This window comes from Aythya ferina (genome assembly GCF_964211825.1).
Source record: "Aythya ferina genome assembly, chromosome: 3".
NCBI lineage: Eukaryota > Metazoa > Chordata > Aves > Anseriformes > Anatidae > Aythya > Aythya ferina.
This window is the reverse complement of record NC_140298.1, coordinates 15,574,646-15,597,302: the sequence shown is the minus strand read 5'-3', so window position 1 is coordinate 15,597,302 and position 22,657 is coordinate 15,574,646. Positions and strand designations below refer to the sequence as shown.

At 35.2% G+C, this 22,657-nt stretch overlaps 1 protein-coding gene across 33 annotated transcripts in view; it reads right to left on the bottom strand.

Annotated features, from left to right (window-relative positions):
• The window catches only part of NRXN1 (neurexin 1), a 723,656-nt gene that overhangs the window by 212,682 nt on the left and 488,317 nt on the right, over nucleotides 1-22,657 (bottom strand). For all 33 annotated transcript variants that reach the window (XM_084513032.1, XM_084513021.1, XM_084513050.1 and 30 more), the window contains one exon: nucleotides 8,478-8,659. In XM_084513032.1, the coding sequence (XP_084369158.1) occupies nucleotides 8,478-8,659 (182 nt within the window). The remainder of the gene's footprint in view (nucleotides 1-8,477; nucleotides 8,660-22,657) is intronic.

Below are 22,657 nucleotides of genomic sequence, written 5' to 3'. Positions count from 1 at the left end.
TTGGTTAGCAACCAGTGTGTAAGGATTTTTTGGATTTTGGATTAGATGAACCTAGTTAGACTGAGATAGGTAGTGCCAGTTTTAATAAGAATAACTCAAGGTCTATTCCTTTAAGACTGTAGCATATTAAAAAACATTTAGACAATCAAAATATCAGTAGGAGAATATAATGGCAGCTAGGTAAGATGCTGCTATGGAGGAACAATGGACTATTTATTTATGAACAAATATTTTCATCCTCCTTTCTGAATTCAGAAATTTGCTATTTATACATAAGCAACCTAGACAAGAAAGGACATGTCTCCTAATTGTGGCCACATGCTTATTTGTTTTGTTCTTTATTAGACTGAACCAACTAATGGTCCTGCTCAAGAAGGTCTTCCACATGCATACATTACGCAGCCACCATTTATAGTGAACCCTCTGCTCCTTTAGCTATACAGCATCTCATTATGTGGGAAGGTAAAGGTATGTAATCACTGAGACACTAAGAGGTTGCCACCTGCTTCACAAGAATTTGTTGGGACTGAAGAATATGCACAGGAATTTGTGAATTTGTGTTTGAGGACACAATAGAAAAATACTTAGAAAACAAGGGAAAAGGGGAGAGAAAGAATCTTTGGAAGTAATTATGGGAAGTAATCTGACAGTACTTCAGAGTTTTTAGAGTAACAATGTCAAAAATAAAAGATGCTTTATGAAGAGGTCATGAGCTTCCTTATGTTGATTACACATGCTTGCTCTTTTGCTTGCCTCTCCAAATTAGTCTACTTCACTTCTCAAAAACGTGCATCTTTTGTTTTGAGTATAACATGACTCAGCCCCAAGCCCCTCTAACCGTAGTATTTTTAGCATGTATTTTTTAAAAGTTCTACAAAGCCCCAGAAGAATTAAGTTCAATATTTAAATTCTTTCCTCATGATGTACTTTAGGTCCTATGTGTGTGCAGTTTGTAGCAGTAAAGTCAAAGGAAGATTTGTCATCAAATTCAGTGACATAGCTTTGGATCTTACGCAGTTCAGACAACAGATGGATTCAACTTACAGCATAATCCTGAGATATGCAACATCAGAAGGGATCAGAGAGTCCATGATCTGGTCTGTAAGACTATTTCATATGACTCCATGGCTGCACACAGTTCTTTCCATATTGTTATCAGATAATTTTATTAATAAATACACGTATAGCTCACCAGAAATGTTTTAAGTATCTCCTCAACCTCAGGCTCTAAACCTGGGCCAGAACAGCTCAGGAGATTCATCAGTGTTGAGGGCCAGAGCATTTTGTTGACCCACAGAGTAAGACAATGAAAGGATTTGCTACCCTCAGTCATGTTTTTGGGCTCTCAGAGATGAGAACTGCCATGCTGCTACAATGGAGTTTTCATGCCAGCATTGGGATTTCTCCTTGCACTCCATGATGGCAGTCACAGGCAAGCTGTTCAATTATATCCTCTGTCCAAATTCCATTCATATTTTTGAGACAGTAATATATAAGTCTGTCCTGTGACAGAATTAGCACATTTCCACAGCCTTCTCTCAGCAATTTTGCCTGTTCACAGCAAGAACTGACCACTGTTGCTCAGTGTTAAATCCTGCTTGGGAAAAATAAAAGGTCAATGTTCTTTGAAAAATAATACCATTTGGATAACAGAGAGTGGAGAATACTCAAGATGAGGCATTAACAAAATGCTTATATCATAAAATCTCTTTTCAGAGTTTTTTTTTTTTTTTTTTCGTTTGTTTGTTTGTTTTTTTAATCTATGTCTTTGTTAATACAAAACAGTAACTTAATTGAATAATTTCCAGGCATAGCTTGACCATTTCAGTGGTTTATTTATTTTCTTTCCTACAGACTTAGATCTTTAACCTGATCAGTGAGGTAAATGATTGCTGCATTTAGCATAAATTCCCTAGATTAATTCATTGCTCCCATTCTAATTAACTTAAGTTTGTGTACACTGAATTGCATTCTCACCTGCCTGTCTAGTCCCACAAATGATTCTTTGATTGTAGTGCTTTTCATTATTCAAACCCCATAAGCAAGGCTGGAAATGCTTCTTTCCTAGGAATTTTTCTTCAGTTTGAACATTTACACATAATCTGATGCTACTTTTTTTGATGTTCCCCACACGGAAAAAGAACACTGTGCATAACAGTACCTGTAGTGTTTACCATATGCATATGTTAACAGAACAACATCAACAAAATCAGAATTAACTACCATGTATCTAAACAAAATAAGCATCAATATTAGCAGAATTCTGGCTTAGATAACATCACCCATAAGTAATTTTCTTGTTGCTCAAAGTGGCAGAATATTAAATATCATAAGCCTGTTAAACATAATAGTGTTCTTCCCAGAGTTCCTAAGTGATTTATTCCTGATATACACTGAGCTTATATGATGATAGCCTGATTAACAGAGGTTGCTATGTTTGCTTCCATCAACTCTAGCCACTGATGCACATGCTTAACACTTCAAAAAGATCAGATTCCTGGAACTTAGATTGCCTTTTTTCTTTTTCTTTTTCTTTTTTTTTTTTTCTTTTCATTTTTTAAGGCCTTCCTGCAAGTAAGTAATTAGATTTTAAAATCATTACCATTTCACATAAACACAAGCCATCACTAGCCTTAACAAATCTTTGCATTGCACAGATACACATATAACAACAAGGAATTCTATATTTAAAAGATTATTAGAAGAAACATTATCCTGGGATATACATTCTAAGATTATTAAACTCTTCCTGGGAAAATTAATTACAACCTGATACAAACCACAAAAATAAAAAGGACCATCAGTCTCATTGAAAGTACATTGAACTCTCTAGGCATTGATCCAAATACAGCTAATCAATAGGAATCTTTCAATTGACTTTCCATTTCCATTAATGCTAAGACATGTGAAGTATTCAAAAAAGAATAATGAATTCATTTATCTTAAGACTGCACTTTTTCTCTGTTATGCTCATACACAGATGTCTGATCCTCTTCCTGGCTTTACTCTGAATTATTTCTGTTCACTTGAAGGAAGGTCATTATACTTTCATAAATTAAAATTTCTATATATCATGCACATGTATAATAGACCTTAAAAGTCAGCTATTAAAAACCTGGTGCAGAAGAATACTGCATTTGTATAACTAAGAGACAGAGGGAGGGGAGCAGGAATAATAGTCCTTTATAGTTTGCAAAAAAGCTCCAAAAAATGGATAGGGAGTAATCTGATGGGACTTTTGCAGAAATTTCCATGAGCTTCAAGCTGGAAATGCACACCACTTGATTTCAGAATATATTTCAGATATTGTTCAGAATATTTTTGAACACAAAAATCAACACTTCATTTCGAGATATTCAATATTTCCCTAGTTTATGAAAGTATATCATACCGTATACAAAGCTGAACACACAGACAAGAAAATGGGAAAGCATTGATGTCTTTTTCAACCAAGACAATCTTTGAACCAAAAAGTTACAGATAAAAACTCACAAAAGCTTTCAGTTGATCTTTGTTCATATCATTCTATGGAAAAAGTTTCTAATGAAAAAATGTCTTTCCTGCAATATATATTATAATAGATGTAATATATAAATAGTTGGAACAAAGAGCACAAGCTGAATTTATTCATGATCCAAAACCCAATTTTCTATGAGAAATAATGTGTTTCCTCTCATATGAGGAAACACCTCAGTCATTAATCATGGCCCTGAAGGATCTATAAACACATATTGAAAATCTAAGTACAATCTCATTAATCTATCATGCCAGTACTGCTACATCTTCAGAGTATTTCTGACTAATTAAGTGTAACATACATGGCAAGTATTTATACTGTCTATCTTTAATCATACCATACTTTTTCAGGTAACATTACTACATCTTTTAAAATAGCTTCCCATGCTTTTCTGTCACAGTAGTCATCTTACCAATTTACATTTTCTCTATAGTATTTTTTATAATAATATTAAAAGTTCTAAGATAAAAACCAAACACAACCTACCCTGAGTTTAATGATTTCTTTCTATTTTTGTACATTTACAATATACTAGGTAAGATTGTCACTCCTCTCTCACTGGAATTATGGGGAGGGACGTTTTCCCCAGCTTCTCTTAGAGGAGGTTTAGGATAATGCTTCAAAATGCTTCCACATCAGTCTGATTCCTTCTTTCAAACCTTAGGATGTTTACTAACAGAACAATCCTCACCACTTCACCTACTTCAGTAAACCAATGATATCTGTAGCTTAGTTCAATTAGTAATTCACCCCACTTGAGTGATCCCAGTTTAGCTTCAATAGCTAGTATCCTGTAGCTTAACAGGCTTTTCTGGAATGATGAAGCTCTAAGATCTGAAATGCCCTACTGCCCTTCTCCTCCACAAGCACTTCCCATACTCAATTTCAAAACCAGCTGTAATCATAAAAAAAAAAAAAAAATACTTTTTTTTATGCTTCCAAAATACCTAAATTTTAAAATAAATGACCCAAACAGGGAAGACACAAAAACTGCTGACTCCATACATCAGACAGACAAAATATTACATTTTGGTATATAAAATCTTTCACTTTAACAATGAAAGATAGTAACATGGCATAATTTATAATTAAAATAAATTTTAAAAGTGTTTTAAGTCTATTGATGGAAATCTATTCTTCTCATCTTCACTAGTAGAGCAGTTATTACTTTTGCTGTGATGGAGAATGCCAGTTTGCAATATTACCAGCATTGCCAGATAGAGCAATTTAACAAGATTTCTAACCTCTTTGAAGCAATATCTTCATTGAACTCTATTTTGTTCCTCACCACATAAACGGTGGAAGTTTGAGGCTGCAACAGTACAGCGCTTGTGAAAGACGATGACATGCACCTACCTTTCTAATGACTTTCTGTCTAATGGCAGAAGAGGAGAGAAAAAAAGCATAGATAGGAATGGGAATCACTGACAGAATTACCTAAGGGCTTTAGTAGTAGTTGGTGAAAAAGCCAAGCACAGAAGTGCTCACGGTGATTAATGGAACCCTGCATGAATAAGCTGCTGCCTTTTTCCACTTGCCATGGAGATAGATGCAGATCATGTCAGAAGAGGGAAAAAGGAGGATTATAGTAATTCTAAGAGCTCTCTGTCCTTTTTTTTTTTTTTTTTTTTTTTCTTCTGTCAACAAGAGAAGAAAGTGGCAGTAGAAAAACCCAACTTTTAGACATGGAACATATCTAGATATATTTCCTCTTGAACTAGATCTCTCAACAGAAACTGCACAGGAGGCTACTTCACTTCTATAACAGAAGTCAAGTGATAGCCATGAAAATTAATAGCTGCATCTCTGGATGACTAAGCCATATTAACACCCCTTTCTTGAAGCATAGGTGTGCATACCTATCACACACACACAACCATACCTATACATCTGAGAATTTAAAATACTTGTATTGGAACTGTTAAACATCTTGTAGCAAGGCAGACTACGCATTTTTTGAAACATTTCTCATATTAACAATTGTTTTTTTGGGAAATAAATGATCACTCAAAATAAACGTTTCTAAACTAACGCTAAAGGTGTAATTCAGATGATCAAGTAACAATTTTCCAAATTAGAATATGTTATGAGCTTGATTTCATTGTTAGGTTTACACCATCTTTAAGTAAACATAATAATAAAGAGGGCAAGCACAAATTAGAATACTATAATCAAATTTGTAATTTGCTCTTCCATTGATAGAATGAAGAAGGTTAAGAGTAAACTCCCTCAGAGATCTGTTCTGAAACATCCTGAACAAACACCCTCAGCATGCTAGTGAGGACTATTTAAATTTTTTAGTGCAAAGCAATAGTTTCAAACTTTCTTTCTTTGTAACAACCCTGCTGAAAATACACTTCAAACCTATCTTTAGACACCTGTCCCAGATTTTGTCACTGGAGGAGATCCAAGTAATTAACAGCCTCCTGGTAAAAAAAGATCAACAACAGACAAAAAAAAAAAAAACACAAAAAACACTTTCTATTTTATTGGAAAACTGAATCCCAGCACAATTAAATCATAACTATACCTGTGTTGCAGTGTTATAGTCTGTATAACACAGGTAGGTTATCTATGCACTGTGTATTTAAATATACACAGGCATTTAGTTCAAGTGCTCATGCATATTTATTAGAAAAATATGTATGGAAATGCATGAAAGAATGCATGGAAAAGAACAAGGAGAATTAGATTCTTCTCTCCTAGTTTTTCTTCCTTCTGCTATTCACAACTTAGGCTTGTTTCTGGTTATTCATATAAAACTAAGTCATTCTTACTGGCTTTGGTGGAAGATGGAAGTTTCAAATGACACAATCTTCCCACTACTTTTACTATAGCTAATTTAATGCAGTCATTGAAAAACTTAATTCCAATAAATTATTTTTCAAATATAATATATACATGGGCATATACATATCCATAAACATATACATATCCATTTCTATGTTCTCCTTTATTTTTAAAACCACGATGCTTCACAATATCATACCCGTGTAAAATTCTCTGAAGACCCTTTAGTTCCAATGACTTTAATGACATATATTCTTAGGTCCCATGAGTATTTTTGAAAATGCTGATTTTCAACTTCTTATTTGAAATAGATTCTCAGCAATTATATCCTAGAAGTTTTCCAAGATTTCCAAGATTTATCTAACAGTGATAAAAAAAAATCCTGCAGATCTGACACCTTGCTAGATGTCAGGATTTCAGGTCAATCCTCTAGTGTCTCCATTTTAGAGTGAGAACAAAGCGGAGGAATTCTCAGAAGGTCAAGGCTCGTTCTAGTGAACTTTCTGTATAGTTATCATGTATATTTCTCTAAAGCATAGTATGCTTCAGAGAGGTTCCCAAAGTCCGTTGCGAAGACAATAGGAGGAGGCCATAGTCACCTCACACAGTAAATACATGCAGGAGTTTCAAAAGACTGCTAAAGATAATCTGTGCTTTTCCCCATCTCTACTAAGCTGATAGTTCTTCTGACAATAGAAAACTCTCAATTATTATTCTTTCATTTATATGCTACAGCATAGGTATAAGGAAGTTACTTAGGTAAAAGCAAAGCTCATGACTGGGCAATAATTTTTGCCCTTTGACATCCTACTTATAATTAATCAACCCAATGTTTTGCTTTAAAATGGAAAAAACAAGGTTAGAGAGAGATTGCACAAATATGAATTGGTAGACTTTAGGTATAGCAAATCTAAAATACAAGCATCCCTTCATACGCTAATAACAAAGATAACACTATGAGATGAAAGCACCACAATTCTTCACAGCCAGTGGATCTGGTCTCAGGCTGCAAAGAAATGGGCAAATGATAACTAGGCACGTGATATTAGAGATGGCTTTGGAAAGCAAACTTTTATTTGATTGCTCTTTAGCAATCCAATACTTGCCTTGAAAGATATGGGATCTCACTTTTTCTGGCACCTGGGATAACCTGCTTTGTTCACATTTTTACATTAAGATTTTACAATACCAGCCAGATGTTTTGTCTGTGTTTTTGAATGTAAGAGAATGGTAAACACAACCTCTGATTTTTTAAGGCTTTCTTTCTTTGTCTATTTACTCAAGACAGTAAATAAATAAATAAAATAAAATAAAATCACCTTGGACCACAATGCAAGAGTGTCTTTACAGAAATAAGGAACCTGGGAAGACTGAATACCATAATTCCCTCTAGTTTTGAAAATGATCACTGCAGAATGTTTTCTGAGGGTAAAAGTGTAATTGGTTGTAGATCAATAAGTAATTTCATTCAAAAGGAACTATTCTGTTTCTGAAAGTAGCAAGATTCTTAAATCAAAGTCAAGCTAATATATTAACAAATTTGAGACTAATCTAAACAACAACATTTTATACTGCCCTAGTTATGTTTATCTCAACTGATCATTTATTTATGTTGCCATAAAAATCCAGATGCTTTCAATTTTGATTGCTAGTTATTTGCTTTAGGACAGCTGAAATTACTTTTTCAGACTTCCTAGCTTGACAATCTTGCTTTCTGCTTACAATTTGTCATCACAATAGAATGGTGAAATCAGAGGATAAATTCTAGTATTAACAATAAGCACAGTCAATTGTGATATACTGTATTTCCTCTAGCAGATTCCAGATTAAATCCTCCAGGATTAATACACCTTCTTCTGACATTGCTAAATACCATTTTATGTAATTAGATTGCAGTAAACTGCTATATCTGTACATATGTCACAGTATGATTTTTAATTGAAAAGTCATATAAAGGAGAACTATATAAAGTATACGGTATTTTGAGAATGCCTGAAATCCTGTACACTACTGAATGCTATAAACCATCATCATCTAATTCACTATGAACCCTGAACAGTTCATTAGCGAAATGCTATACTTACATTAAAACAAACAAAAAAGCCCACCCAAAATATAAGAACAATTGAGACAAGGATAAAAACACGCATTTTTTGTTATTAATACTTACAATATGCAGCTCTAAATAATCTCCAAGCCCAGTAGAACTGTCCACTCGTACCAACACAGCTTCTTTTTGAACAGTACTAAAACCTATTGCCAGTCTGTCTGCACGAGTGCTTGGACGATCATTAGGAGGCCACGTGTAAGTGATTTGTCCACCACCTTTGCTAAAGATATATGTTGTTCCCGCTGTAAAGGAGAAATAAAAGAGAATTAGTTCACTTGTGCCAATGCAAACCCACATGGAAATGATGTGCTCTACAAAAACCAAGATGTTCTCATATAACAAATATAGTTGTAAAACAAAACAATGCTATATTTCAACTTGGAGGGTTCTTTATCTCTGAAAATTTTGCAGTAAGCTTAATATTAGTGTTTTTATATAGAATATAGCATAACTGCATATACAGTAATTTAAAATACCATGACTCTGATTCAAAAATGCGTTTCTATCCAAAAGAGTTCTTAAGCATATGCTTGAAATTAAGAACACGTTTCCGTGATGTGTGGAACATGAATTGAATAAAATGGTTTTCCAAACTGGGCCAACATGGAGAAGAAATCAAGTAATTCCAGTTATCTCATGATTGACAAAAATGCAGCTCCATTTATCAACCTTATTTACACTATGAAAATGATACGCTCTATGTGATATGTCATTGTGCACGGCAAAGAGAGACATCAACTAATACAGTCAGATAAGACTTCTACAGATCTGAGGTTTATCAGCTTGTGACAGACGGAGATAACAAATGGAAGGATAAAAACATACCTTACATGTCAGAACAAAAATGCATAATTCTACCATCTAAGAAAACAATGGCATATTTGCATAATGCTTATTGTATAACTTATAAGAGTTTGCATATTATCTCCAAAGGGCACTTACAATTTTTTTTTTACGTATTTTTTTTTATTTATTTATTTTTAAACAAGTGCTGTAATCTTACACCACTGAGCTCTCAGATGCTTTACTTCATCACCAGCACATTTCCTGTTAACTAAAAGAGAAGCATATCTGGACACTTTCCATTTAAAACTTCTATCCTGACAACAGCATATGAATTGTGCATGTGCTCAGTCTTTCATTTAGGAAGTCACTATGGGCTGTCCACTTCTTTTCTACAAAGATAAGTAAATGCTTAGGGAGATACAGAGCATAGTAAATACGGATGTCTGGTTTACTAGTTGTTCTAAGCTGGCTCTCTGTGTGGATACTGTTAATTTTATTAAATGTAATCCAGTTTATGCTCCCCAAAATACTCTACGTACTGTCCATGTCCACATAAGGAGTAAGTGCATAACACTGTAATTGTCATTTTCTTATTTTCTTAGATTGACCAAAAGTGCTGCAAGCCTAAAAGAGTATTTAAAAACCTTTGGAGACGTAGAACTTAAAGCTGAAAACAAGAAGTGTTATATGGCTACACCACTCTTTCAATTTCTAGACGTCTCAAAATCTTACTCTATTGCTGAGTGAGACTGCTTTGAGTCAGTCTCAAAGCAAAAAGGTCACTTGGCCTTTTTGAAATGGTATCCTATATTTATTTCTAACATTTTTTTAATATATATATTTTTTTTTGTGGAATTACCTACCTACTCATTTGTGTTGTGTGTTGTTTTTCTTACCTTTTTTTTTTTTTTTTCCCCAGTATATTGCCATTGTATTTTATGTACTGTGCACAGCATTTAAAAAATACAGTAAAGACCAATTTACATCAACACTTGCAGGACAGCACTGCGCTTCAAATAAATCTCTTGGCTTTTCTCTTGATAGCGAAATACAAACTTGTATGTATTGTAGGAAAACTTGTCAAATCTCTTTAGCAAAGACAAACACAGTAGCAAATCTGGCATTTAAGTTTTAACTTACACTCTAAGAGAAACTGTGGTTTATCATCAGAATGAAGAGTTGTGCAAGATCAGTGAAGGTACGGGCTGTGCCATTAGAAGATTTGGTAACAGACACATGCAAAATGTGTCTGGTTTGGGAATCTGTGTGACAAAAACCTAACCTCCTACTTTACCACCCCAACCTTCCCATATGCAATGCCCTGAAATGCACAATAATCCATTGCAGGCTATTCGGTAATGATGGCTGAATGTCCAGTTGTAGTACATCCCAAAACAAAGATACACAGAACAAGTAATATCATCCTTGATGGTCCCAAAGTTCTCATTTTTGCAGCTAGTGTTGACTTCAAACCTTGAGCCAGTTAAAGAGTGACAGAATTTGGATCTTCATATGTGGAGGTCACATTGATATCCCTATTGAAATGATTTATTCTGTATTGCTGAAAAACTAAGGGCTTGATCCAAAGCTCATTAAAAACAGTGACAGCCTTTCTCTTGACTTCATAAAATACCACATCAGAGTGGGAATGAAGTTCTTGTAAATAACAAAAATGAGAAGGCTAAGAAAAATCAACTCCTTACACCTCAATGTCAGCAATCATAATGTTTGAGTAGTACATAAGATTTAAGTGGGAGGGCATAATTCTCTTTTTCTTGGTTGCAACAGATGTGTTTACCCAATATAAAATACAAAGAAGAAGCCTGCCAAGCGATAGCAGAGTCATACTGAATAACATGACCCAGAAGTAAGTCTCCAGATCTGAACAATGACACACTTCGTTGTTCTTGTTCAGAGTGAATCTTTGTTGTATTTTTTTTTTGTTAAATGCTGCCCTTCAAATAAACAAATGAAGAGCAATTCATTCCATACTGCTGCAGCTTTAATACCAAGGTCAATGTCAGTAGGGCTGATTAAATCTAACTTTAAATCTTAAATCATGTAGAAAAATCATCAAAATTTTAAAAGTTATCTTTTATCCATAACAACACGTGGCTGATGTTATTTATGTCAAACCTTCTCTCTTATTTATTTATTATTTTTTTTTTAATAACTGTACATTTTGTAGCTCTTCACGCTGTGTGTCTGGTAACAGGCTGATTAATCCATGTTGATGAATACAGATTTGCCTTTGTCTAAGCTATACAGGGAGTCTCATTCTTTTAATTTCCTGTATTAATTACAAAAAAAAAAAAAGAAGAAAAAAATGAAAAGAAATAAGTTCATAAGCTATTTGAGAATAGGTCCTCTACTGTTTATATTTCAAAAAAGACAAATATAATAAAGTAAAATATATTATGCTAGGATTGATCTAAGCTTATGTTCCAACCCCCCATTAACTATTAAAAGCCAGAAACTGAGTAGTTGTTCAAAACTGCCTTGTTTACTATCAATTTTGGATGTGAAGAAACAACAGAGGAAACCTAATTCACTTGCTCCATAAAATGATTTTATGGTCTCTGAGAAACCTTGTAATGTCTCTGCTGTTCTTTCAGAACATTGTCACTGAAAACCAGCCATCTTCCTTTCCTCTTATAGCTTATGGCACTGTATTGTTTGGGATTTATCATCTCCAGAGAATTGAAAGCAGCAGAATTAGTCAAGAATAGCAATGCCATCAGCACAGTACTTACAAGTAGGCAAGTTTGTAATATGCCAGGATATATCTCTCAGCCACAGAATTTACTGAGTAATTCTTTATGTGCCCATGCATCTACACAATGTCCATACAGCTCTTTGAAATTCTGAATAGTGAATGCATGGTTCCTATTGTAACAAACTGCCAGTGGTCAAGATACAGTAACGGTTTTTAATGGCCTCAGTCTCTCAAGTCCTGTTTGTTTGCAAAATTCATCTTTATGAAATAGTGTGTTTATTTCAGCACAGCCTAGCAGCAACTCAAGGACATCTGCTTACCTACACAGCATTAAGCAGATAAATATTTTGTTTAGTATCCATTTACTGTATTTATTACTGTTTAAGACTGCAAAGCTTTTCAATATTTATCCCTCTGAAGTCACATCTAATATAGTTTAATAGTTTTCTCAAATCATCAACAAATCAACAGCTTTCTACATTCCTTGTGTTCATCTCAATTTGGTGTTTAAGGTATATTACACCAAAGGGTAATTTATATAGTTCATTTTTCCCCCTATAATGTCAGTAACTTAATGGTTATTTTCAACAGGAAAATGGCAGACTTAAGATGCTTATGAAGTGAAAGTGGTGGTTTTATGGAGCTTTGGACCCCAGCAGACTATGATTCTACCACAGTACAGCTTGAAAACAAAAGACTGAAGCTTGTAAATGTCAATAATGTAAACTGTTAGCTGCACTGTCATTAACAGTAAAGTAATTTTTATTTTGTTTTTATTTTTATTTAAAGAAGGATAAACGTTACTGGTTATAACAATAAATTACCCAATAATGTAATTTTCTTCCTTCTGTATGTTATCAGTATTTTCTTCATTCTGGGCTAGGATGTGAACCCTTTTATTCCCATTGGTAAGTAATTACTTGCATTGATAAACCTGCTGAATCCAGTGAGACTCTGTGTGCAGGCTACTGCTAATTACCAGGAGTGAAGAATTTACAGTACAAAACGTGTATACACATTTGCACAAACATCTATATAGAGACATTAATCACACTTGTGGTGTTCAGTGGAGCGTATAAGTCTCGATTTAATACTTCTCTTTATACTTTGAAATATAAAGAGAAGATATTTTCATCTTGTCCACGGCTGAAGTTTCAGAAAAGTACAAAAATTTCCATATGTATTACTTTACAGATTTCTAATATAAATAAAGAAATTAAAGCTTTAAGTCTAAAACGTGACCTTGCCATGGGAAGCAAGAGGGAATGATTAAAATTAATCAGTTGATCATTTTTATGATGGGTTACAAACCAACTCTTCTATTTCTTCTTAGACTCTGATGTGTTATTAATTATTTACAGAAAACAGATAACATATGCCACAGGGCTGAGGTCAGGAGGGAACAGCCATTAGGGCTAACCATAGGAAGTAGTTTGGAAGTGCTGCTGGAAGAAGTTTTTCAAACTAAAGATTACATTAAACTGAACACTTCCTGAAAGACTCCTGACCTCTCCCCCCTAACCCAGTAAGGAGCCTGAATATGGAATGCAACTGCTTTGCTGTAAAAACTACGTGAAGCTACTTTAAGTACCATCTGTTTAAAAGCAGAGGAGGTGTACTGGATGGAATTTTTCAAAAAACTCAAGCTAAAGTTATAAGAATGGAGAAATGTCTCCTTTTCTGGCCAGGTACCTCTTAGACTCCTGGACAATAGGGTACAATAGTATATTTAAAATGTTCCTTTGACCACACTCATCTTAAAAAACAAACAAAGAAACAAACAAACAACAACAACAAAAAATAGAAAGTTTTTCCTGAAAACTGAGTGCTTCATCTCCACTGCTCCTTCACGGTCACTCTCCACCCCTGCTCCAATATAGGGTCCCCCCCACAGGATGCCGTCCTTCCCAAACTCATCCTGCTTGGGCTTCCCACAGGCAGCAGCTCTTCCAGAACTGCTCCCACATGGCTCCGTCCCACGGGGTCCACCCCCCAGGAGCAAACTGCTCCAGCATGGGTCCCCCATGGGCGGCAACTCCCCCCAGAGCCCATGCTCCTGCATGGGCTCCTCTCCATGGGCCGCAGCCTCCTCCAGGCCACATCCACCTGCTCCACCGGGGGCTCCTCCATGGGCTGCAGTGTGGAGATCTGCTCCATGTGGGACCCATGGGCTGCAGGGGAACAGCCTTCTTCACCAGCGGCCTCTCCAAAGGCTGCAGGGGAACTGCTGCTGTGTGCCTGGAACACCCCCTGTCCTCCTTCTGCACTGACCTTGGGGCCTGCAGGGCTGCTTCTCACTTCCCACTCTCCCAGCTGCTAATGTGCAGCAGTTTTCTTTCCCTTTCTTCAATCTGTTCTCACAGGGGTGCAAACAACATCATTTATTGGCTTGGCTCTGGGCAGCAGCAGGTCCCTTTGGAACTGGCTGAAACTGGCCCTTATCTGACATGGGGCAGCTTCTGGATTCTTCCATGGAGGCCACTCCTACAGTCTCCTGCTACCAAAACGTTGGCATGTAAACCCAATACAACTGTAAGCTCACCAACTGTATAGCATAATTTCTCTGTAGTTACATTAACTGACACTATGATACAATGAATGATCAATGAAACTGTAAGAAGACTCACTGACCAAACCAGTATTAACATAGGCTGTTGGTGGTTTTGCTTATGAACATCTTAATTTATAATCTCATCTTGTCACTGCAGGTAAAGATACTGAAGAAAATACAGAGAAAGGAAGATGTCTGTGGGCATATCATCAGCCTTCTGCAGCACCCACATTTCACTAAGCTGCAGTAAAGCTCAAAACTCAGCTTTTCTGCAAAAGAGACCTTCTGAAGCAACACCATGTGTACAGCAGTTTCTGCTAGCTGAATCCGCAAACTTCCAGCATTGCTTATGATACTACTGCAATCCCTGCATAGCTTAGTACTGCATTGATTGTAGTCTAGAACTGGAGCCTATTTCATAGCATGGGACGTGTCTTAAAAGTTCTACTCAAGAGGTTTCACCCAAACAATAATTAGATGAGGATGACCTCAACCAGCTCAATGATCAGCTGAATTAATTCATTAAAATGAATAAACAAAGCAGTATGCCTGGTACATAAAAGATGCTAAAACAGAAGAGTCATCACCTCATTGCTGCTGTCAGCTGCCTCTTCCAGATTACCTATCAACCAGCCAATACCACTATTAAACAAGTAGAGAAGACATAGCCTTCTACACATCTTGGCAAACAGAAACAATGCTATGTAGCTATTAATTCAAGCACGTCTTAATGTTATATTATAAAACTTTCTTCCCAAACCACTAGAGAGACTCTGATTTGCTTGATCATATCCTACAAGGCTTTTCATCACACTACCTCCAAGGTTTGTCAGGGATCTATAAAACAGCACTGTGCATGGCTTATTATATTCAGCTATCCCCAAGGGCTGTCTCCAGGTAAAGGTCTCCGTGATAATAGAACAACAGTCTCAAGTCAAACTGAGCATCCTGGCCTTTGCAGTGACATTTATTGCAGATTCAAGGCAGTAACACAGAAGCAAAGTCTTTTCCTCGGACCACAATAGTTGCTATAGGTATCTTAATCAGCTCAGCCCTACGTTCCCCATCTCCACACACACACATACAAACAACAAAACCACAAACAAAACAAGAAAAACACTCCTATTTTACTCCTCTTTTCCTCCAATCTATGACAATGGTATTTGGACAGTATTGCAACCCAGTACACCTGTAGGTGGCACAATACCACTTTGACTTGTCTAAAACATCTAGGGTCTTCCCACAATTTGATTTTCTGGCACCAGACTCTTGTCTGAAAGGAGAGATCAACCTGACACTGGCCACTGGTTTGATTGACCTATGTGCAAGTCCACATTTGGCTTTAGCCAGCTGTACTAAAGCTTGGTTTGACACTGGTTAAATCTCTGCATTTGCTGAGAACTCAGTGAAATGCTTCTCCATTAACAAAGTTGTATATCTTACCCGCTAATGCAAGACAATTTATTTATATATATATATATATATGTATATATATATATTATGCAGGGAAATTGTCAAATATATTTAAAGCACTGTAAATGTTGAAAATGCTATACAAATACAAACACGCTTGCTTCTGACTTCGTGCTTTGTAACTAATAATTTATATTGTATACTGCATGCCATAATGAAGAGGGGAAATATACTACATTCCACTTCCAATTGGTCTTGTAATTTTAATTCCCTAGTTTTAAATATCCTATTTTTAGAAATTTTCTCTGTGGAAGATAAGCTTATGGAGTTGCACAATCTATCTGATCTCTTTGCTCATCCTCCATAAACTTTTCAATCTAATAGTCAAAATCAGCCAAATTTGAGATAGAAGTAGGCAGAAATTTCAAAAATTTTCTCTTATCACTTTATAAAAATCAATAACCAGGTGAAAGAGAATTCTGTAGAGCTCAACCACTATAATTTTTGCTTGGCAATAGCCTGTAGGGACCTTTAGAGTTGTATATTGGTAGGCCAATCAATACACTTAGTGTGCTGTGTTAGCCAGACATTTGGTAAACAAGGCAGCATTCCATAAGATATCAGGATTCGTTATTTTTGCTGATTTTAGAACAACATATTTCAAGGAAAAATATTTATCTACAATGAGGATATCTAGTTCTACTGATTTCAGTAGGGTCACTAAGGGTCACTAAAATTTGTGTGTATTGACAGTTCGACAGATGGATATACCCATAAAGAACATCTCTTATGCAGTCTTTATCAGTATTATAGGTTACCATCGTTCTTACCATTATAAATAACATAAAAAGTTAAAATCAAAATGTCAAATAATTTAAAGGATTTTCCAACTGGAGTGATTCTAATAGCTTTACTCAAGTAGCATCTTACACCTTGAATGACCCCATTGATTTAGATTAGATCACTTAACTGAAGTAAAGTACTACACAATTTAAGTAGGCATATTAAACTTTCAATTTAAACAAGCTTTCAGTTGTGTCTAAAATGAATATAATTTTCAGAAGGACCTTAGCTAAGCAAGAGCTAGCTGAAAGGACTCCTAACAGTATATAGAAATTAGAGTATCTGTTCATCTGATTTACTAACAAAACATGAGTCAATTTAAAGAATGACAATGGACTTGGTAGTATTTAGGCACCAATTCTATACAATTATTTTGATTAGCTTTAAAATGTGCACAATAAAAAAGTTCTGGGTTTTGTTCATCGTTGATCTCATTACCATGTTCATTTATATAAAAGCTATTATTTCTTTTATGAAATAGTACAGCCTTTCTAAAGCAAATCTGACACAGACTGGCAAAAGATAATTATTGCTCTTCTCCAGAATTTTTCAGATTAATTTTTTTTTTTTTTTTTTTACTGGCTGTGTATTTCCCAGTATGGACGGTAGTTCAAAACTAATTTCTGTATGAAACATAAATCAAGTAATTCCCCATTAATGCCTCATACCTTTATATAACATGGATGGTTAGAAAAATACATATTTTTGGAAATCAAAGCTTGCTTTAAATGTCATGCTGTAGTCAACATGAAACATTTTTACCCATTATAACTCTATTAAAGGTAAAAAGGATACAACATGTCTGCCTCTGAAAGTTTGCCAAAAAGTCAGATGGAAATTGTAAGTCAAATATATGTAAGTCAAATATAAATAAATATAAGTCAAATATAAATAATTCCTCCTACAACCTTGTCTACATATAGGTAAAGATAAATTTCTTGAACAGTGTCCAAAAAAGCAGAAACGGCGTTGTCAGGAAACGCATATGAGAAGGCAATGAATGAGATGAAATTTTTTTAGACTGTATGTAAAGATGGTATCAGAGTGAAGGATTAAATCAGAAAACTCAAGTAGTTTTGAAGACAATAGGACTGCTTTGGACCCAAACTCCTTATATTAAGAAATGTCAAAATAATTCAATTTAACCACTGTTACTAAAGCCCATTCAAAAACATGGACTGTGCATGCTTCTTATATCATTTGCTTCTTAAGGCTTATTAGTGGTGCACACATATAAAAAGAACGTAGTTAGGGTGCTGGTTAGCTGAAGGGATTTGTGACAGGATGCAGGAAATAGGACATTAGCTCAAATACTACACAGGTTGATAGAGATCAAATGATCAAATGTTGATACCATCTTCTGGCTGCCTATGTGAAATCATTCAGTGGTTCTGGTCTAGGGACCTTACAACCTCAATAGATAACTGGCAAATGCTAAAAATTCTGCAAGCCAAGTAACTGGAGTTAGAGTTTCCAAGCTTGCTGACTCAACTGGGAGGCCTGCAAGTTGAAGACAAAACTGCTTATGCACCAAGATCTGAACATATCTCACGCAAAAGTAGCTCTGCACAGATGTGTATACAAATCGAATAAAACATGAAATTCAATTTGAGGTTGTTTTTTCTCTGTATAGGTCCATCAAAATTTCAAAGAAATCTTTCATATTTTCAAATAATTTAATAAAAATGTCATGATTTCAGGCAAAGCAAAGTGTCTGAAGTTTTTTTATTTAAGCACCTACTGCAGTGTCCCAATTTTCAGAAGTGTTGCAGCATTTCTGGTGACCTTTAAAAACCAAACCTCAGTTCTTTAAATGAAGAAATTGAACAAGTGTTTGAAAAAGCTGTTATAAAGTTATTTAATGATGTTACAGTGGTCAGGAGGTCAGCTTCAAATGTCTAGTGTGTTTTTAGCTTAAGTTATTATTTCCTTTTGTTTTGTTTTAAAACCATTCTTACTGGCTTCCTTATGAATACAATATTCCAGTTATCCTTTCTTTTATTAATTTATTTATTTTAAAATAACATTTATATTATCTCCCTCACTAAATGCACTTCCTAGTGCATCTCATTATTTAGTGTTGAGAAATCACAAAAAGTTTAGGGAGCTCTCATATTAGTAAAAACTTAGAAGGCTGAAAATAAAAGTGAAGCTAACTGCAAACCTGTTAAATGCACTGAAAAATGATACAAGCATAACAAGGATGACAGATGCCAGACTACTGGAAGAAGATAAGGTGCTTCTAGTACCTGAAGAAAAAAACACAGTATTGGCAACATTGAAGGTGTTGCTGAGATGGAACCTCTTAAAAATAGCAAGTTGTGCTATGGGTAGTATGCAATGAAGTTTGATATTGTTTGAAAGTGTAGTGAAGAGTAAGAAGTTCTCTGGTGTACATGCTCTCCGACGGATAATTACTAATAGCTATCAGAAAAAAAAAAAAATTATTGTGGTACAAATAGAACTTCTGAATGTTTTTAAGTATACATACATAGGCAATAGCTGAAGAAAACCAGAAAGAACATAATTTCTTAGATCTGTTACATCCTTAATTGTAAAAATTGCAAGCATTCTTCCAACAAAAGCAAAAAGTAACATATTAAATCTTTGGACAAACAGAGCTTAACCATCAACGAAGCATGTGGATCTACCATGGAAGCAGATGATCAATAACAAAATTTCATGACATTTCATCTCATTTTATACATAGTGTAGTAACTGATTTTAAAAATCTTCTAATTTTAAAAGCAAAGTTAATCTTCACCAATATAACATGCATTCAAACCTTGGAAAAGTATCAGGGAAAAGAGGAATATAGTGTAGAAATATCTGGCTGATTTTCTCAAGAGAAACCCAGAAATAAAAATAAGCCTCTCCAAATGATACTCTATCTGGAAAGATTTCCTAGTCATTATCCAAAGGATTGATTTTGGGACATCAGTGTTTACTTATGTTATCAAATTTGCACATGAAATAAATACTGTTTAATAGGAGCACACAGATATGGCTCTATTTGAATCTTTAAGGTGATTATACCATTATAATAAAAGTTGGCAGGTGCCAGCCAGGTTGAGACAATTCACTTCCTTCCTATTTCTTTCCTTCCTGCTACATAATAGATTTCCAGTTGTGGTCTGGCACAAAAGTGCTATATGCCTTGTCATTATGATAATTGCTATCATTCTTCTTTGGAAAGTCCTTATGCTGTTGTTTGTAAGCAACAACTCAATGCCAGCTTCCGAGGATGAAGAACCACAGTGAAAAATAAGCATCTTATGCTTCTCACTGTTTTACACAGTTGCATAATTAGGGAACAGAGTTTTAATCACTGAATCCCACAGTAGTGTTCAGAGAGAACCTGACAAAACAGTTTTGAGGTGTCAGCTAGTCATTCACCTCAATGGGGTCGAACTGAAGTGTCCAATAGGATACTTCATATGCCAGTACTATAAGCTATGACCATTCATGGATGCAAGAAAGGTAAGTAGTTATCACCCTCTGAAGACTAACCTGGCCTAATTAGAACAGTCATTTTGTGTAGGCTCTTGACTTCCAAAGTACTCACTGGAAGAAGTTATGAATGCTTATTTTTCATGAAATGGTGATCAGTCTTCACTAGTTTGGGAAGCCTTACTTCATAAAACACTATTGTAATACACACAAAGAGGTTTATAGCCCCTCACAACTATAAGCAACACCAATGCACTTGAAAAATTATTCTCTGCAGAAATGTGCTGAGAGATAACCAATTTTTCAACAAACATCCATATAATTTTGTGGAGAAAAAAACAAACAAACACACAAATGGAAACAGAATGTTTGCCAACAAAGAAAAAAATAATTAGTCCAACACAATAAAAAAGAATCTTGCATATTCAGCTAAGGAATAATACAGAATTTTGGGGGACTCCTGAACTACTTTATTTCTTTTAGAGATGTTTCTGCATCTCACACAAAGAGTAGATCCACCAACAATATCCAAACATTAAAAAGTGACTGCATGCCCGTCGATTTGATATTCATTAAACTAAATTTTACAATTCATAAGGGAAGGAAGTCTCTCTGTCTGTCTTATAAATGTACCTGTAATGAACATTTATATGAAATTAAGATTTTTTATTTAAATCTAGAACATTTTGTTCATATCCTGTTTAGTTCCCAAAGGACACTACATATCCCTTGCCCACACAGGCTGGAGTCTCAGTAAGGTGGCTATTCAATGAGAGGCTGGCTTTGTGATGTTTTTGCCAGCATTTGTAATAACAATGCAACCTAAATGTTGCAGTTAAACAAGAGAGTAGTATTCTTGGAATACCCTGCTGTTCTAAAGTGCATTGTGAATATTAACATATTCCAGTAAATTAGTTTGTACTCATTATCATAAGCAATTACTTACTGTTTAGATGCTGTTGATATTAAATTGGCAAGCAATTTGCAAGAATTAATACACAGCATAAAAAGCTTTTCAACATTTTAGCAGTATGAAAAGACAAATATTTCTAATAATATAGTCCCTTACATACAGGGATATCTGTATATAAAAACTCTGTATATATCTTCCTATCCTCTTCTACAACAAGTAGATGACTACCTGAGGCTCTGTGACAAACTCCATATAGACTTTGTTTTAACACTGTGGAGTAAAACAGAAATACCTCATGCCAAACGTGGCAGGAACATCTCATTCATGCTGAAAGAGAAACTCTTTTCATGTTTATTTTTGAAAATAATAGTTTAGAAAATATATCAATGTGATATGTAAGAGATTTTTTTTTGCTCTCAAAACTATTACTTGTTCCTGATATCATTCTGTGAGATGACACGGTAAAATTAACATCCTTGTCCTCAAGATACACATAGGAACAGAACAAGGTGTGGAGAACTTGTCCCACTTTTGGCAATGACAGCAACCTCAGCCTGTTTCCCATCAGTCCAAACAGGCAGTAATGAAATAACTGAAGTTACCTCAAAATAAAGTGAGAAAGCAACCAGCCCTCCTTTTCTGAGGTACTTAGTAAATGTTACAGAGAACTTTCTAACAGTTCTACTTAGCCACAGAAAAGGTACGGAACACAGAGCATGAGCCAAATGTAACATAAATTGTTTTGTGGGGACTTTAAAACAGTGGGGACAATTTTCCTTGTTATTTAGTTTGTATTTTGGCACAAGTTTCAAGATAATTGGGTCCAAGCAGAGAAACACAGCATGTCTTTTTGGCTTGCATGCCACCATTCCTCATGTTGGTCCACACAAGTGCTGAGTCAGTAGCATAGGTCTCCCAGAACACATCCAAGAAAGGGATTAAACATCAGAATAGGTTCCTGCTCCCTCTAGGCCAGCCTGCATAGCTGAGGAGCGAAGAAGGATGAGCACCCAACAGTTCTATCCACTATCTCAGTGCCTCAAAGTTGGCCCTCTTGATGCTGGATGGACATATTGATCCTCAAGCTCCCAGTAAGCAGAGAAATCTCAGTATGTCCAAACCTAATTTCAGACCCATGCTTCAGTCAGTAATACAGTCAAAGATCCTGATCTGATGGGACTAAGAATCTATTTCAATTGCAGTGTGCTAGCTGAGGGTATGAGATTGTAAACTGTTTGCATGGGCATTGTGACTACCTACCTGTTTGTACAAAACTGTCTTTAATGCAACTGTGAACCTTAATGGGGACCTTGGGAATCCAGTATACCATAAACAAACCAAGGTAGTTTAAGTAATTCCCAGAAAACATTTCTAAAAATATAACTTCTAATCTCAGGTCTCAATCTTTCAAGGTACGTTTCAGTCTCAAACCAATTACTGTAACCATCTTACCTCATAAAATACACAAGACTGTAATAGAAACACTAATGCACCTTTAACTCTGTGAGCAAAATGGTCCCTGTCTGCCATGCTCAATTATGTATTCTTCTATTATGTATTATTGGGTG